General features: G+C 46.5%; 1 protein-coding gene across 1 annotated transcript; it reads left to right on the top strand.

Annotated features, from left to right (window-relative positions):
• Positions 1 to 1,014: 1,014 nt before the first annotated feature.
• Positions 1,015 to 13,040, top strand: RPL9 (ribosomal protein L9). The gene is made up of 7 exons (XM_063922768.1): positions 1,015 to 1,097; positions 1,183 to 1,298; positions 1,781 to 1,876; positions 2,668 to 2,800; positions 11,739 to 11,819; positions 12,523 to 12,632; positions 12,985 to 13,040. The coding sequence occupies exons 1-6, from the start codon at positions 1,052 to 1,054 to the stop codon at positions 12,627 to 12,629; spliced, it is 579 nt and encodes a 192-aa protein (XP_063778838.1). The 5' UTR covers positions 1,015 to 1,051; the 3' UTR covers positions 12,630 to 12,632; positions 12,985 to 13,040.
• The last annotated feature ends 5,666 nt before the right edge of the window (positions 13,041 to 18,706 follow it).

Here is an 18,706-nt window from a genome sequence, read left to right as displayed (position 1 = left end):
GAGTGTGCTGGGGGCTGCGCTCCGCTCTGTGACATTGCCTGCACCCAGGTACTTCCTCTGATTAGTCTGGCTCCTTCACGCCGGCGGTGTGCGCAGTGTAACTTGCAGTGTATGTGTGTGGTACATAACAAGTTCTGTGTTGCAGCTGACCGCTCTGATGCCACTTGTGCTGAGCATGTATGTACTGGTGTCTAGTGCTGAGCATGTACAGTATGTGCTGGTGTCTGGGTTGTGCAGGGGCCTCCTGTGGGCTTGCAGCAATAACCTGTTTAGTCTTTCCTCAGTTTATTTGCCTCCCCCATAGAGTACCAAAGATTGGTTCCGGTGGTAATGGCTGAACACATGGATCTTATACACTATGGACCTGTCAGAATGTGTTGTGCTGATTTTTCTTTTGGAAGTTTTTCTAATGTTTGAGTTGACTTAGGCTAACGATACACTGCTTGATTGTGCCAACCAGCCAACTAAGGGGCCCATGTATTAATAGTTGCAGGGGAGTTTTTTGTTTTGTTTTCCCAAAAATGCTACTGCAGGGCTTGAGTTACATCCCTGGCATATTGGAGTAGTATAACGTTTTGAGAGTCTGACACTGTGTGCTTGCGTGTCTGCTGGAGTCTGCAGGAGAGGGATTGTGAGAATGCCTCCATAGGTATAAGGCAGTTTGTCATCTGAGAATAGCGTAAACCGCCAGAGCCAGTTTGATATTAGGGGTCAATCTGTAGTCCCCCATTGCTAATGAGGACTGATCTGCAGTGGCAATGAGACTTCTGGGAAATTCCCTGCATGTGGTGGGAATACATAACATACAATAAGTATGTAACTGACTTGAATATATAAATAACATTATTACTATATGATTAAGTGTGTGGTTCTGAACAGAGATGTTTGGTTAGTACAGTGTACGCAGGAAGTTATTAATCACTGCCATATGTATGAGTATTGGGACTATATGTTGCTGGAGCTGGTATTGTAGTGTTTGGTTTATGAAGGTCTTATCCTTGCACTGTGTTCAGCACTTAATGAAACTAAATAGACTGTTCTCTTCTCTAGAATGAAGACCATTCTCAGCAACCAGACTGTTGACATACCCAGCAAGGGTGAGTTTCCACCCCATAACAGTCCTTGCATTGTTTTGCTTGCTTTGAGCTTAGTCCTTTCTGACAGCTTTGTTTACTTCAACAGTTGAAATTTCCTTGAAGGGCCGCACAGTAACTGTGAAGGGGCCCAGAGGAACCCTGCGGAAAAACTTCAACCACATCAATGTAGAACTGTGCTTGCTGGGCAAGAAGAAGCGGAGGGTGAGGATCTACAATATTGCTTTTTTCTTTGGTTCCAAAAGCTTAAACTTATGGGTGGATTATTTACGCTACATCTCGGTTTATATGCGTTTATTTTAATTACCGTGGTCAAGTGATGTTTGTCAGTACCTTGCAAAGGTTGTAATATAAATGGTGCACCCTCTCACGATCACGTTACCATTGTATTGTATGGGGTTTCTCAGTATTTGCAGCGGCTGGGCAATTCAAGATATTAGGCCTCCACTGCTATTCTAGGAAGGTACTGAAAGGAGTGTCAACATTTGTACAAGCATTTAAGTAAATGTCCCTCTATGTAATGGAACCTCATAGTTGACTCGACTGTTTTCAGTGATAATTGGCAAGCCATTAATAGGTTTACAGTAGAGCAGTCTTGTGACCTATGAGTGTACAGTATTTAGTCCATCGGCACAAGTGGTGTCTGTATTTGTGGTTTGACTTTGTTTTTTTGTTTCCCTCCCCAGCTCCGTGTAGACAAATGGTGGGGTAACAGGAAGGAGCTGGCCACAGTGCGCACAATCTGCAGCCATGTACAAAACATGATCAAGGGAGTCACGCTGGTAAGTGGCAGCCTCATACCAGAGGTGCTCAGTCTCCTTGCTGAAAGCGGTTGGGCAGTTTGTATTCTAAAGAGCATTTTAGATTTATGACAACATTGTGTGTAGAAGCAGAAAACTCTGCATATAGCGGAATACATCCAACCAGTATGACTGTCCCACTGCGAAACCTCCCTGATTAGAATGTGGAGGCACAGGGATGAGGTCACCGTTTCAGTCACTGACAACTTTAACATAATCTGGACTTGCACAAAACTGCTCCGGGCTGTGATAATGAGCGAAGTTGGGCTGAAAGTGTGAAATATGGGGTGCGAGATGATGCAGTGCCCTTGCCCACATCTTAAAGTTACAGCAACTTGCAACCTTTGCTGGTAGTTGGATCGAACCCATAATGTGATGTGGCTAGGTTATGGAAAGCCTTTTTTATCTTTTATCCTTTTCCATGAAGGACTAGCACAGTGTTCGGGAAAATACACTCCTCCATCGTGGTATCACATCAGGTTCATGGCTGTAAAGACTGACGCTAGCCTGCGTAGACTGAGTTAAATCAGTGCTTAATGCATAGTCTCGGTTACGAGTGGCATTGGCAGCTGTTAGGGGTATATTAATGGATGTGTAGATTGGCAATCTACACATCCATTAATACACAGCTAATTATAGAAAGCATGAGAGATTTACTATTTACACAGCAATATATCATTGTGTCGGTATAATCCGTTTTAGTGTATTTTGCTGCTTGGAACAGTAGATTTAGTTCTGCAGGTAATAGTCATCCATGATCATCTCATTCACAGGGTTTTCGTTACAAGATGAGGTCTGTGTACGCTCACTTTCCCATCAACGTAGTTATCCAGGAGACCGGCTCACTCGTCGAGATCAGAAACTTCTTGGGTGAAAAGTACATCCGCAGGGTGCGCATGAGGCAAGGTATGTACAGTACTTTATATGCTCAGTCTGGGATAACTTACCTGATTGCTGCTGGACATTTTGGGGGAATTCAAATGTTATTGCACCCCCCATCTCCCATCTAAAGTGACAGGAGATTAAGAAACTATATTCAAATGTCTCCCCTTATCCCGCTGATCGCGCCCATTACACTCTGGTTTAGGCTCACAAAGCACCTAAACACAACTAAGGTAATGAGTGCGTTTACACACATCTCGGCTTTCTACCCCCGGCTGTAGCAAGCTGAAATGAACTTGTCGCGCCTGTCGGCAGCAACATTAGAATAGCTGCCAGCAGGCGTGATGGAGGGGGCCGAGGACATTTCAGTCCTGCCCTTAATGTTCAGGTTCTGTGGTTTCCTAAACATTTGTTGCTCAAACAGTCTGATATGAGCTGCTCCCCCCTGTCATTGCTTATAGCATGGGCAGCAGACAGTAGTTAAACATTGCTGGAGTAACCTTCATTGATTACTTCAGCAGAACATATTGGGATTGATGTAATTTACAAGCATATAAGGGAGGGCACCACTAAACTAAGATAGTGACTATTTAGCTAATGTGGAATTTGATCTGTTTATTTTAAAGCTGTGAAGTCTTCATTGAGACCCTTATCCCGTGTGGGCCTCCATGGAGAGCCTTATCCCGTGTGGGCCTCTTGAGTTTTGGGATACTCACTGATGGTCTGGATTTTGTCTAGACTGGGAGCACTTTAACCAAAAGGATGATTGTCTGGATGCTGGAGGGTTTTGTCACTCCTTTTTGGGAGAATTAGTGATTCCCTAGAACTTTCCTCTAACTTCCATTTAATAGAACGCTTAACTCCAACCACCCAACTCTTATCAATTGAACAGGGAAGTCTTGGATGCTGAGGACAGCCTAATACGTCTCTAGGATACTTCTAGCTTGTCCACCATGATATGCTTCAGGGGTGGCATGTTTAGGCAAGAGTTTGCTATGGTTTCAGACTAGGGGTGAATTTATAAGTTTTCTGCATATTCATCATATTCATCATTGGCTGGACAGGTTTGGTAAACCCCCCCCTCTCCTCTTTCTCCATTTTACAGTTGAACATTATAGTTCTAACTTAAAATGGGCATACACTATAACATAGGTTCTCAAACTCAGTCCTCAGGACCCCACACAGTGCATGTTTTGCAGGTCTCCTCAGAATCACAAGTGAAATTAGCTCCACCTTTGCACCTGCTGGGTTACCTGCAAAATATGTACTGTGTGGGGTCCTGAGGACTGAGTTTGAGAACCTGTGCACTATACAATTGTCTGGCAGATAATCTGGGGTTGGAATGAAAACCTGGTAATGGATGCGAGCAACTGACAATCGACCATTTGCTCGCAAACACTGGAAATTGCACAACTTGTCATTTTATAGAAATTGGTTAAATCACGAACAGGTTTTGTCCATTTTCCAGTGTTTGGTAGCAATCCGTTGCTCATACTTTACCAGGTTTTTTTTCCAACCACATATTATCTGTCAGATAATTGTATAGTGTATGCCCAGTTTAAAACTTCCTCAGATATGTAGGTATATGTCTATATACACCAGAATATGTAACAGTTGGCAGTTGTGATGTGGAATACTAATGGATGTTGCAGAGCTGCTGCGCCTTGTAGAACATGTCTAACTGAATGGCTGTACCTTATGTGCTTCAGCTTGCACAGTATGGGGAAGAAATTATTTAGCAGGTCAGCTGGTTATGTTTTTGAGAGCTTGCAATTCAGAGTAGTAAGAGCTTTATCCTTTGCACTTTGTTGGCTCTCATGTAGCGGCATATATGGGTGTAACAGTGATATACCATCTAGACATTACTGTCCTTATAGTTTACAGATGGAAATATCACCCATTAAATGTATATTTGTTAAACATCAGAGTAGTGATATGGTATTTGTTAAATTCGTTTAGAGTAAGGTCCAGAATTCCTTTCAAGGTTCTGTGAAATCTTAACACGCTATCACTGATTTTTGTTGAACTATGCCAGAGGTTCTCTAAACGCGGTCCTGGTTTTGGGTACATCCATGGCTCGGCACAGAAGGTTAAATCAAATTAACTGAGGTGCTAGTTAAGTCACCTGTGGTCAAGCTTGGATATTCTTAAAACTTGGACCGTTGGGGTGCTCTGAGCACTGCGTTTGAGAACCTTTGAACTATGATGTGTGGCTTGAAATGAATCTGAATGGTAGTGGACGTGTTGGGAGAGTGATCCCTATACTGCTGAGCATTCACAATCCTGCTGTGCTGGCCTCAGTGTAATCCGGAAGCAGTCGGGCAGATTCCAGTCATTCCCATTTACTGCTCTGGCCAAATAGCTCTCTGGGATTTATGTATTGAGCAGTGGAAAGAGTGGAGAAGTTGCCCAATGCAACCAATCGGCAACTACCTATCACTTTATAGAATAGTTGGTATCTGCCTCTATGATGTAGATCAGTTGCTATGGGCAACTTCTCCACTGGTCCTCGTCTCCTCTTTTCACTGCTTGATATATCAACTCCAGAAGCTTAAGTTAGGTCATTTTTACTACTTTTGAGTCTTTGCTTTATTTTAATAAACTTGGGGTTTTGTTATCCAGTGTCTTCTGTAATAACGCTATTTTAGATGTGAATGGGTAAATATTCTCTGTAAAGCGCTGCGGAATGTGTGCGCTATATACATTACCGGTAATAATTAGGTAGACTGCGGAGATAGATTTGGTTAAAGCCTCCTGACACTGCTTTGTTATACTGGATGAGCACACGTTACAGTGCTTCTGTGCCGTTGCTGCTTTAGCATGTGGCACCTTTGTACTGGTCAGTGCTTCAATTCTTACAGGGCAGTTGGCTTTACCATTGGACTGACTCATTATGTGCAGCATAGTAATTCTTCATTTCTCTAACGTCCTAGTGGATGCTGGGGACTCCGTAAGGACCATGGGGAATAGACGGGCTCCGCAGGAGACTAGGCACTCTAAAGAAAGATTCAGTACTATCTGGTGTGCACTGGCTCCTCCCTCTATGCCCCTCCTCCAGACCTCAGTTAGAATCTGTGCCCGGCCAGAGCTGGGTGCTCCTAGTGGGCTCTCCTGAGCTTGCTAGAAAAGAAAGTATTTTGTCAGGTTTTTTATTTTCAGAGAGCTTCTGCTGGCAACAGACTCTCTGCTACGTGGGACTGAGGGGAGAGAAGCAAACCTACTCACTGCAGCTAAGTTGCGCTTCTTAGGCTACTGGACACCATTAGCTCCAGAGGGATCGAACACAGGTACCTAACCTTGATCGTCCGGAGCCGTGCCGCCGTTCCCCTCGCAGAGCCAGACGTACAGAAGCAGCAGAAGCAAGAAGACATTGAAATCGGCGGCAGAAGACTCCTGTCTTCACTTAAGGTAGCGCAAGGCACTGCAGCTGTGCGCCATTGCTCTCGCAGCACACCCACACACTCCGGTCACTGTAGGGTGCAGGGGGGGGGGGGGGTGGCGCCCTGGGCAGCAATTAAGATACCTGATGGCAAAAGTATACATATATACAGTCAGGCACTGTATATGTGCGAGCCCCCGCCATTTTTACACATGAGAAGCGGGACAGAAGCCCGCCGCTGAGGGGGTGGGGCCTTCTTCCTCAGCACACCAGCGCCATTTTCTCTTCACAGCTCCGCTGGAAGGATGCTCCCCAAGCTCTCCCCTGCAGTATACAGGTGCAATAGAGGGTAAAAAAGAGAGGGGGGGCACATAAATTTAGGCGCAGAGATCAGCAGCTACTGGGTAAACACTAAGGTACAGTGTAATCCCTGGGTTATATAGCACTGGGGTGTGTGCTGGCATACTCTGTCTCCCCAAAAGCCTTTGTGGGGTCCTGTCCTCAGTCAGAGCGTTCCCTGTATGTGTGCAGTGTGTCTGTGCGCTTGTGTCGACATGTTTGATGAGGAAGGATACGTGGAGGCAGAACAAGTGCAAATAGATGTAGTGTCGCCCCCGACGGGGCCGACACCTGATTGGATGGATATGTGGAAGGTGTTAAATGATAATGTAAGCTCCTTACATAACAGATTGGATAAAGCTGTAGCCTTGGGACAGTCTGGGTCTCAACCCATGCCTGCTCCCACAGCGCAGAGGCCGTCAGGGTCTCAAAAGCGCCCAATATCCCAGTTAGTTGACACAGACGTCGACACGGAATCTGATTCCAGTGTCGATGACTATGATGCAAAGTTGCAGCCTAAAATGACTAAAGCCATCCGCTACATGATTGTGGCAATGAAGGATGTGTTACACATTTCTGAGGAAAATCCTGTCCCTGACAAGATGATTTATATGTATGGGGAGAAAAAGCAAGAAGTGGCTTTTCCCCCGTCGCATGAATTGAATGAATTATGTGAAAAAGCGTGGGATTCCCCTGATAGGAAGGTAGTAATTTCCAAGAGATTGCTGATGGCGTATCCTTTCCCGCCAACGGACAGGTTACGCTGGGAATCCTCCCCCAGGGCAGACAAGGCGTTGACACGCTTATCTAAGAAGGTGGCCCTGCCGTCTCAGGATACGGCCGCCCAAAAGGATCCTGCGGATAGAAAGCAGGAAGCTATCCTGAAGTCTGTTTACACACATTCTGGTACGCTGCTGAGGCCAGCAATTGCTTCGGCCTGGATGTGTAGTGCGGTAGCTGCATGGACGGATACTCTGAGGAGTTAGATACCCTGGACAGGGACTCTGTTCTAATGACCCTGGCACATATCAAGGACGCGGTCCTATATATGCGGGATGCCCAGAGGGACATTTGCCTGCTGGGCTCTAGAGTTAACGCAGTGTCCATTTCTGCCAGAAGGGTCTTATGGACTCTGCAATGGACAGGGGATACCGACTCTAAAAAACACATGGAGGTTTTACCTTATAAGGGTGAGGAATTGTTTGGGGACGGTCTCTCAGACCTAGTTTCCACAGCTACGGCTGGGAAGTCAAATTTCTTGCCTTATGTCCCGCCACAGCCTAAGAAAGCACCGTATTACCAAATGCAGTCCTTTCGTTCGCAAAAAAGCAAGAAAGTCAGAGGTGCATCCTTTCTTGCCAGAGGCAGGGGTAGAGGAAAGAGGCTGCACCACGCAGCTAGTTCCCAGGAACAAAAGTCCTCCCCGGCTTCCACTAAATCCACCGCATGACGCTGGGGCTCCACAGGTGGAGCCAGGAGCCGTGGGGGCGCGTCTCCGACATTTCAGCCACCAGTGGGTTCGCTCACGGGTGGATCCTTGGGCTATACAAGTTGTGTCTCAGGGATACAAACTGGAATTCGAGGTGACGCCCCCTCACCGTTACCTAAAATCGGCCTTGCCAGTATCCCCCATGAAAGGGAGGTAGTGCTGGCAGCAATTCACAAGTTACACCTCCAGCAGGTGGTTGTAAAGGTTTCTCTCCTTCAACAGGGAAGGGGTTACTGTTCCACTATGCTGGTAGTACCGAAACCGGACGGTTCGGTCAGACCCATCTTGAATTTAAAATCCCTGAACATTTATCTGAAGAAATTCAAGTTCAAAATGGAATCGCTCAGAGCGGTCATTGCAAGCCTGGAAGAGGGGGATTTTATGGTGTCTCTGGACATCAAGGATGCTTACTTGCATGTCCCCATTTATCCACCTCATCAGGAGTACCTCAGATTTGTGGTACAGGACTGTCATTACCAATTCCAGACGTTGCCGTTTGGGCTCTCCACGGCACCGAGAATATTTACCAAGGTAATGGCGGAAATGATGGTGCTCCTGAGAAAGCAAGGAGTCACAATTATCCCATACTTGGACGATCTCCTCATAAAGGCGAGGTCCAGAGAGCAGTTGCTGATCAGCGTAGCACACTCAGGAAGTGTTGCAACAGCACGGCTGGATTCTGAATATCCCAAAATCGCAGCGGATTCCTACGACGCGTCTGCCCTTTCTGGGCATGATTCTGGACACAGACCAGAAGAAGGTGTTTCTCCCGGCGGAGAAGGCTCAGGAGCTCGTGACTCTAGTCAGAGACCTCTTAAAACCGAAACAGGTGTCGGTGCATCACTGCACGCGAGTCCTGGGAAAGATGGTGGCATAATACGAAGCCATTCCCTTCGGCAGATTCCATGCGAGGATCTTTCAATGGGATCTGTTGGACAAGTGGTCCGGATCGCATCTTCAGATGCATCGGCTGATCACCCTGGCCCCCAGTGCCAGGGTGTCTCTTCTGTGGTGGCTGCAGAGGGCTCACCTCCTCGGGGGCAGCAGGTTCGGCATACAGGACTGGGTCCTGGTGACCACGGATGCGAGCCTCCGAGGATGGGGGGCAGTCACTCAGGGAAGAAACTTCCAAGGGTTGTGGTCAAGTCAGGAGGCTTGTCTGCACATAAATATCCTGGAACTAAGGGCCATATACAACGCCCTGAGTCAAGCGGAGCCTCTGCTTCGCAACCAACCGGTGCTGATTCAGTCGGACAACATCACCGCAGTGGCTCATGTAAACCGCCAGGGCGGCACAAGAAGCAGAGTGGCGATGGCGGAAGCCACCAGGATTCTTTGTTGGGCGGAGAATCACGTGCAAGCACTGTCAGCAGTGTTCATTCCGGGAGTGGACAACTGGGAAGCAGACTTCCTCAGCAGGCACGACCTCCACCCGGGAGAGTGGGGAGTCTTCACGCAGATTGCAAGTCGGTGGGAACTGCCACAAATGGACATGATGGCGTCCCGCCTTAACAAAAAGCTAAAAAGGTTTTGCGCCAGGTCAAGGGACCCTCAGGCGATAGCTGTGGACGCACTGGTAACACCGTGGGTGTTCCAGTTGGTCAATGTGTTTCCTCCTCTTCCCCTCATACCCAAGGTACTGAGAATCGTAAGGAAAAGAAGAGTGAAAAGGGGAGTGCTGCATATTCAGCCCCCTTTTGTGCCACCAGTGGCACCTTGGGATTTTAACGTGGTGTTGGATTTCCTGAAATCCCACTGGTTTGAGCCACTTAAGACCGTGGAACTAAAGTATCTCACGTGGAAAGTGGTCATGCTGTTGGCTTTAGCTTCAGCTAGGCGTGTGTCAGAATTGGCGGCTTTGTCATGTAAAAGCCCCTATCTGGTTTTCCATATGGACAGGGCAGAATTGCGGACTCGTCCGCAGTTTCTGCCAAAGGTGGCGTCATCTGTTCATTTGAACCATCCTATTGTGGTGCCTGCGACTACTCGTGACTTGGAGGACTCCAAGTTGCTGGACGTAGTCCGGGCTTTGAAGATTTATGTAACCAGAACGGCTGGAGTCAGGAAGACTGACTCGCTGTTTATCCTGTATGCATCCAACAAGCTGGGTGCTCCTGCTTCAAAGCATGCTATTGCTCGCTGGATCTGTAACACGATTCAGCAGGCTCATTCTGCGGCGGGATTGCCGCAGCCGAAATCGGTGAAAGCCCATTCCACAAGGAAAGTGGGCTCTTCTTGGGCGGCTGCCCGAGGGGTCTCGGCATTACAGCTTTGCCGAGCTGCTACTTGGTCGGGTTCAAACACTTTTGCAAAATTCTACAGGTTTGATACCCTGGCTGAGGAGGACCATGTGTTTGCCCATTCGGTGCTGCAGAGTCATCCGCACTCTCCCGACCGTTTGGGAGCTTTGGTATAATCCCCATGGTCCTTACGGAGTCCCCAGCATCCACTAGGACGTTAGAGAAAATAAGAATTTACTCACCGGTAATTCTATTTCTCGTAGTCCGTAGTGGATGCTGGGCGCCCGTCCCAAGTGCGGACTTTCTGCAATACGTGTATATAGTTATTGCTTAACAAAGGGTTATGTAGCATCAGTTGAATGATGCTCAGTTGTTGTTCATACTGTTAACTGGGTAAGTTTATCACAAGTTGTACAGTGTGATTGGTGTGGCTTGTATGAGTCTTACCCTGGATTCCAAAATCCTTTCCTTGTAATGTCAGCTCTTCCGGGCACAGTTTCCTTAACTGAGGTCTGGAGGAGGGGCATAGAGGGAGGAGCCAGTGCACACCAGATAGTACTGAATCTTTCTTTAGAGTGCCCAGTCTTCTGTGGAGCCCGTCTATTCCCCATGGTCCTTACGGAGTCCCCAGCATCCACTACGGACTACGAGAAATAGAATTACCGGTGAGTAAATTCTTATTTTTTGTCTCTACGTAATCTGAACCCTGTGTTTATACTTTAAGTAAATTGCAATTCTGTTTTATACAGCCCCACTTATTAATCCTCCTTGGGAAGGCCTTCTACAAAAAAAATCTGTTACCTCTGCCTGTTTTCTTGATGAAGCTGGATTCTTGTGTATTTTGATCTTGTTTGACGCTTCATTGGTTTCTTTGGGCAGAATTCAATTTTTTTGTGGGCACCCAAGCATAATGGGTGCCCACCAAAGCTATTCAGTTGTACAGTGCCCCACCCACCTTACTGTGTGTGCCCATTAGTACTTTGGTTTAGCACTGCTAAACAGTCTACAGCTCTGGTTAGGGCGCTCAAACTACCCTGTATTCTCTACCCCCAACTCCACCCCCCAATTTCAAAATGGTTAAGTAAATGCTATTTATGACCTGACCTAATTTACCCTTTGCGCTATTATCCAGCTTGCGTGTGGTGACTGTACTAAACATGGCCAGTTGTACCAAACCTGACCGGTTGAACTACTGATCTAGTGGTTTTTGTGTGGGGCATACAGCTAGTACTGCTACTAGCTAGTTGGCAGTACTTACTGGTGTTGTTGCCTACTGGTTTGGGTGTGGGGAATACTACCGGTACTGCCGTTACAAAGTAGCTTGTTAATAACCTACTTGAATGTTTAGCATGCATTGAATGCACAGTCAGAGGCATGCTTATATTGTAGTGGGCACTATGTAAAATAGGCTTTAAGCCAAACATGGCAGGTTCTTAGGAATAGGTTGATTGTAGCTTTTGTGTCCTTAGATAAGGACTGGCCCAGTGCAGTGATCTGAATCTGTTGGTTCTTTAGGTGTCTACTGTGCTGTGTCTCAGGCCCAGAAGGACGAGCTGATACTTGAGGGGAATGACATTGAACTTGTGTCAAACTCAGGTAAGTGAAGACTTATTTTCCCTCACACTCCCGTTATTAGCCATTTCATCCAAGCAGATTAGAATTGCAGGAGGTGGACCATGTTACTTACCCAGAACTGTACACTCAGCCGCAGGCACATTACCACTTGGATAAGAGCTGTGTCTGTGCATACAGTGGATGTGATAGAAGCGTGCCTGCTTCTGCTAATGGATAACTGATACATTTGTAAAATGTCCATACCTCTCGCTCTCTTGAATATCACAGTTGACATCCACCCTTTCAAAATCCTAATATATTCTCAGGGTGTGAAAGGTGACTAATTGTGTAGTATAACTGAGTGCGTGTAATTAAACGGCAGAGTGAGCATATGCTTGGTGGCGTTATGTCCATTTTATTGGCTGTTTTTCCAAATCTGTTTCTTTAAATGTGTTACCTGCATCATCCTGGAAACTTTGTGTGGCACAGGCGATTCAGATCACAGCATATTTCATTCTTGAAAACGATTGTGGCCTAAAACAAGTACATATGAGTGTAATGTGACTCTGGAATGCCCCCTCTGTAAATACTGAAATGACTTTGACATGTAATGGGCCGCACTGATACATTTACAACACTTTAGTTGGCACACAGTAGTCTGGCAGTATTTCTAGAGTGTAGATTTCTTTATATAGCCAGTCCATATAAACATCGTTGTCATGTTTTATCTCCTTATTGGGTGTAGCGGCCTTGATCCAGCAAGCCACCACAGTAAAGAATAAGGATATCAGAAAGTTCTTGGATGGTATCTATGTCTCCGAGAAGGGAACAGTTCAGCAGCAGGAAGAGTAAAAGGTTAGTGTGGTATTTTCACTTCATGTGGGCGACTGAGTCTTTTTTTTTTTTTTTTTGTTACTGTAGTCTGTACCAATATTTTCCTTAAGCATAAATCGTAATATATCTGTGCTAGATAAAGCAGCTCTGTACTTGTGTTGTCGTTGTACAGATTACTCTGAGAGCTTATACATTCCTGCTTGTGGCGCAATGGAGTGTAACAAATATTGACACATTGCAGTCTGAACCCATCCCCAGATACTTATATATGTATTAGTGTAGATTCATTGGTTACTGGAGCATCTGATGTGTTGCTTGGTCATTACTTGTACTGAAAGCATTAACAAGTGTTTTGTTTCTTTTCTTTCTACAGTGTGTACTCAGAAGTTTGAATCCTATGCTACATCGATTAAAAGTCCATTTATCTAAGTGTTTGGCTGTTACTGCTTGCTTTCTTGTAGCTGGCCTGTACGTAGAACTGCATTGTAGTAGTTCATAATGAATCACATTTCCTCTGCAGCTAGAGAGACTTATTTTATACAGGTGTCCTGGCTGATCAGCACCCAAACCAAATCCCTGGACCTAGAAACATAAAATTCAGAGGGGAAGGTTATATTACTTCCATGATGTAAGTACCCACTGAGCAGGGTTTAAAAAAAACTAAAATTTTACTCCAAAGGAGTAAAATCTTATCTGCAGCAGCTCGAGTGGTGGGGCTGCAGCACAGTCCATTATTCAAATGTTGGAGCCACGGCAGCTGCCAGTGATTATCGGGTGTCTCCCCTATATGAATAATGGACTGTGCTGCAGCCCCACCACTCTAGCAGCCACTGCTAAGGACTTAACACTTTGCTTAGGTTTTTCCTTTTTGGATACTTGCTTTGTATTTGGCTTTTGCATTTTATCGAACATGGCAATTCACTTTGAATGTCACACCATTGTAACCATCACAGGCAATGGAAGCCTGTCTGTTCTGGGCACTCTCCTAACTCATGTATGACACTGCTCATGGCTATGGAGGTTCATGAGGACAACTGCCAGGACTTCTCCATTGTGTCTTGTAACAAGGGGGAAAACTACCCCAGCTCCATTGCGTACCTCCTTAATATGTTCCAACCCTTTACTTATGGCGGTTTATGTGAACTTATGGAGGCTCGGCAACTGTTAGTATTAGAGGTTTACCACAATGGTGAGCTGTGTGAGTTTGGTGCTGAATGTTTCCTCATGAGGCTGCACTTTATGCAGGACCATGTGAACCTCAAGAGGTGTCCACACATCCTTCAGCCTGACTCTGCCTCTCACAGGCATTACTACTTCGTGTCTGTGAGAAGGCTCCTGACAAACATTGTGCTAGATCTGATGCTAAAAGAAGGGTGCAACTTCAGTATGTGGCTAGGCAATATGCACAGAGTAAGTCGGCAGTGCACTGTGCTGCTGTGACCAAGAAACTGAAAAAATGTGCATTGTCTTGATATCCACTAAATCCAGGAAGAAGAGTAGACAGGGCGAGCACTTTCCTTGGATGGTCTGGCATGGTGTTAAAGTTAACAGCGGATGAAGGAAATGGAAACTAAAGATATAAAATATCTATCTGCATGAAACTGGGCACATCAGCTAGTCTGTGCCCTCCTCAGAACAGGTTCATATTTTATCTGCCACTGGGCCAGGGATTGATGTAAATGGTAAAACAATATCCATACAGAACTATAATAATGTAAACTGCCTGCTGTACCAAGATGCATGCACTGCATTGTACAGTGTAACGCAGACCAGCTCATTCCATCCATTATTGAGAAATATCAGACATTTAATTCTTTCCGGTCCTTGGGAGACTGAAATAGATTAAGATCAGATGGATTTAGTTTTTTTACGAATCAGTGGAGGGTGTTGGTTCTCCGGAACAATATTTGGGATTTACTCCATTTTCTGCCAGTCTCCCCAATGCTGAACATGCAAGTCTTCGAAATCTAACATCTTTCTTGGAACTTTCATCTGCCAACTGGTCACGGTATAAAGAACAGTCACGTTACTCCCCTGTTCAGCATAAAGACAGATACTGACTCATCCTATACAAAAACAAAGGTGTTCCGTTGTAGGAAGGCTAATTTTGTAGGGATGGGAAAATATATGTAAGTGATTATTTGGCAAAGTGGAGGAACTTTCAAGGAGTGTTGAGAAACATTAAAGTGTAATATTAAAGGCAACAGACATTTGTATCAAAAGTGTTAGGGAAAAACAAAGAAAAGGAAGCCAGTGTGGTTTGTGTAATAAATAGCAAGTAGTGTGAATGGGGGAAAAAAAATTGCTTTTAGGAAATATAAGGAGACTCAAAATAATGGAGACCTAGATATCTATGTAGTTAGACAGGAGAGTAAGAAGGTAATCCAATGTGCAAAGACACAAGGGGGTATATTTACTAAGGTCCCGATTTTGACCGAGATGCCGTTTTTTCATCAAAGTGTCATCTCGGTAATTTACTAAGCAATAATCACGGCAGTGATGAGGGCATTCGTAATTTCTCTGACGTCCTAGTGGATGCTGGGACTCCGTAAGGACCATGGGGAATAGCGGCTCCGCAGGAGACAGGGCACAAAATAAAAGCTTAAGGATCAGGTGGTGTGCACTGGCTCCTCCCCCTATGACCCTCCTCCAAGCCTCAGTTAGATTTTTGTGCCCGGCCGAGAAGGGTGCAATCTAGGTGGCTCTCCTGAGCTGCTTAGAATAAAAGTTTAGTTTAGGATTTTTTATTTTCAGTGAGTCCTGCTGGCAACAGGCTCACTGCATCGTGGGACTAAGGCGAGAAGAAACGGACTCACCTGAGTGCAGAGTGGATCGGGTTTCTTAGGCTACTGGACATTAGCTCCAGCGGGACGATCACAGGTTCAGCCTGGATGGGTCACCGGAGCCGCGCCGCCGTCCCCCTTACAGAGCCAGAAGAGACGAAGAGGTCCGGTGAAATCGGCGGCAGAAGACGATCCTGTCTTCAGACTAAGGTAGCGCACAGCACCGCAGCTGTGCGCCATTGCTCTCAGCACACTTCACACTCCGGTCACTGAGGGTGCAGGGCGCTGGGGGGGGAGCGCCCTGAGACGCAATATTACAGTATATACCTTAGGTGGCTAAAAAGAATACATCACATATAGCTCCTGGGCTATATGGATGTATTTTACCCCTGCCATTTTACACAGAAAAAGCGGGAGATAAGGACGTCGTGAAGGGGCGGAGCCTATCTCCTCAGCACACAAGCGCCATTTTCCCTCACAGCTCCGCTGGAAGGACGGCTCCCTGACTCTCCCCTGCAGTCCTGCTTCAGAATCAGGGTAAAATAGAGAAGGGGGGGCACGTTTGGCAGCAAATAAATATATTAACAGCAGCTATAAGGGAGTAACACTTATATAAGGTTATCCCTGTATATATATATATATATATAGCGCTGGGTGTGTGCTGGCAGACTCTCCCTCTGTCTCTCCAAAGGGCTAAGTGGGGTCCTGTCCTCTATCAGAGCATTCCCGGTGTGTGTGCTGTGTGTCGGTACGCGTGTGTCGACATGTATGAGGAGGAAAATGAGGTGGAAGCGGAGCAGTTGCCTGTGTTAGTGATGTCACCCCCTAGGGAGTCGACACCTGACTGGATGATTGTATTTAAACAATTAAGTGATAATGTCAGCAATTTGCAAAAAACTGTTGACGACATGAGACAGCCGGCAAATCAATTAGTGCCTGTCCAGGCGTCTCAGACACCGTCAGGGGCGCTAAAACGCCCGTTACCTCAGTGGGTCGACACAGACACAGATACTGAGTCTAGTGTCGACGGTGACGAGACAAACGTGATGTCCAGCAGGGCCACACGTTACATGATCACAGCAATGAAAGAGGCATTGAACCTTTCTGACACTACAAGTACCACAAAGAAGGGTATTATGTGGGGTGAGAAAAAACTACCAATAGTTTTCTCTATCGTCCTAGTGGATGCTGGGGTTCCTGAAAGGACCATGGGGAATAGCGGCTCCGCAGGAGACAGGGCACAAAAAGTAAAGCTTTTCCAGATCAGGTGGTGTGCACTGGCTCCTCCCCCTATGACCCTCCTCCAGACTCCAGTTAGATTTTTGTGCCCGGCCGAGAAGGGTGCAATTCTAGGTGGCTCTCATAAAGAGCTGCTTAGAGAAAGTTTAGCTTAGGTTTTTTATTTTACAGTGATTCCTGCTGGCAACAGGATCACTGCAACGAGGGACAGAGGGGAGAAGAAGTGAACTCACCTGCGTGCAGGATGGATTGGCTTCTTGGCTACTGGACATCAGCTCCAGAGGGACGATCACAGGTACAGCCTGGATGGTCACCGGAGCCGCGCCGCCGGCCCCCTTGCAGATGCTGAAGTAAGAAGAGGTCCAGAATCGGCGGCTGAAGACTCCTGCAGTCTTCTAAAGGTAGCGCACAGCACTGCAGCTGTGCGCCATTTTCCTCTCAGCACACTTCACACGCAGTCACTGAGGGTGCAGGGCGCTGGGGGGGGGCGCCCTGGGAGGCAAATGTAAACCTATATAAAGGCTAAAAATACCTCACATATAGCCCCCAGAGGCTATATGGAGATATTTAACCCCTGCCTGTATTCACAAAATAGCGGGAGACGAGCCCGCCGAAAAAGGGGCGGGGCCTATCTCCTCAGCACACGGCGCCATTTCCTCTCACAGCTCCGCTGGTCAGGACGGCTCCCAGGTCTCTCCCCTGCACTGCACTACAGAAACGGTAAAACAGAGAGGGGGGGCAAATTTAATGGCAATATCTTGATATATATATAAAGCAGCTATAAGGGAGCACTTATTATAAGGCTATCCCTGTCATATATAGCGTTTTTTGGTGTGTGCTGGCAGACTCTCCCTCTGTCTCCCCAAAGGGCTAGTGGGTCCTGTCTTCGTTTAGAGCATTCCCTGTGTGTCTGCTGTGTGTCGGTACGTGTGTGTGTCGACATGTATGAGGACGATATTGGTGTGGAGGCGGAGCAATTGCCAAATATGGGGATGTCACCTCCTAGGGGGTCGACACCAGAATGGATGCCTTTATTTATGGAATTACGGGATAGTGTCAACACGCTAAAGCAGTCGTTTGACGACATGAGGCGGCCGGACAATCAATTAGTGCCTGTCCAGGCGCCTCAAACACCGTCAGGGGCTGTAAAACGCCCTTTGCCTCAGTCGGTCGACACAGACCCAGACACAGACACTGATTCCAGTGGTGACGGTGACGAATCAACCGTATTTTCCAGTAGGGCCACACGTTATATGATTTTGGCAATGAAGGAGGCGTTACATTTAGCTGATACTACAGGTACCACTAAACAGGGTATAATGTGGGGTGTGAAAAAACTACCTATAGTTTTTCCTGAATCAGAAGAATTAAATGACGTGTGTGATGAAGCGTGGGTTGCCCCTGATAAAAAGCTGATAATTTCAAAGAAATTATTGGCATTATACCCTTTCCCGCCAGAGGTTAGGGAGCGCTGGGAAACACCTCCTAGGGTGGACAAGGCGCTAACACGCTTATCAAAACAAGTGGCGTTACCTTCTCCTGAGACGGCCGCACTTAAAGATCCATCAGATAGGAGGATGGAAAATATCCAAAAAAGTATATACACACATGCAGGTGTTATACTACGACCAGCTATAGCGACTGCCTGGATGTGCAGTGCTGGGGTAGTTTGGTCAGAGTCCCTGATTGAAAATATTGATACCCTGGACAGGGACAATATTTTACTGTCGTTAGAACAAATAAAGGATGCATTTCTTTATATGCGTGATGCACAGAGGGATATCTGCACACTGGCATCACGGGTAAGTGCTATGTCCATTTCGGCCAGAAGAGCTTTATGGACGCGACAGTGGACAGGCGATGCGGATTCAAAACGGCATATGGAAGTTTTGCCGTATAAAGGGGAGGAGTTATTTGGAGTCGGTCTATCAGATTTGGTGGCCACGGCTACAGCCGGGAAATCCACCTTTCTACCTCAAGTCACTCCCCAACAGAAAAAGGCACCGACTTTTCAACCGCAGCCCTTTCGTTCCTTTAAAAATAAGAGAGCAAAGGGCTATTCATATCTGCCAC

Source organism: Pseudophryne corroboree, chromosome 1 (genome assembly GCF_028390025.1).
Source record: "Pseudophryne corroboree isolate aPseCor3 chromosome 1, aPseCor3.hap2, whole genome shotgun sequence".
NCBI lineage: Eukaryota > Metazoa > Chordata > Amphibia > Anura > Myobatrachidae > Pseudophryne > Pseudophryne corroboree.
Note: the sequence above shows the minus strand (reverse complement) of the source record. Positions and strands in the feature narration are given on the sequence as shown.

Bases quoted from the DNA above. Each gene is read 5' to 3' on its own strand.
- RPL9 (XM_063922768.1), top strand. From the start codon at position 1,052: ATGAAGACCATTCTCAGCAACCAGACTGTTGACATACCCAGCAAGG. The intron at 1,098-1,182 runs GTGAGTTTCCAC...TTACTTCAACAG, and splicing joins TGTTGACATACCCAGCAAGG to TTGAAATTTCCTTGAAGGGC. The intron at 1,877-2,667 runs GTAAGTGGCAGC...TCTCATTCACAG, and splicing joins TGATCAAGGGAGTCACGCTG to GGTTTTCGTTACAAGATGAG.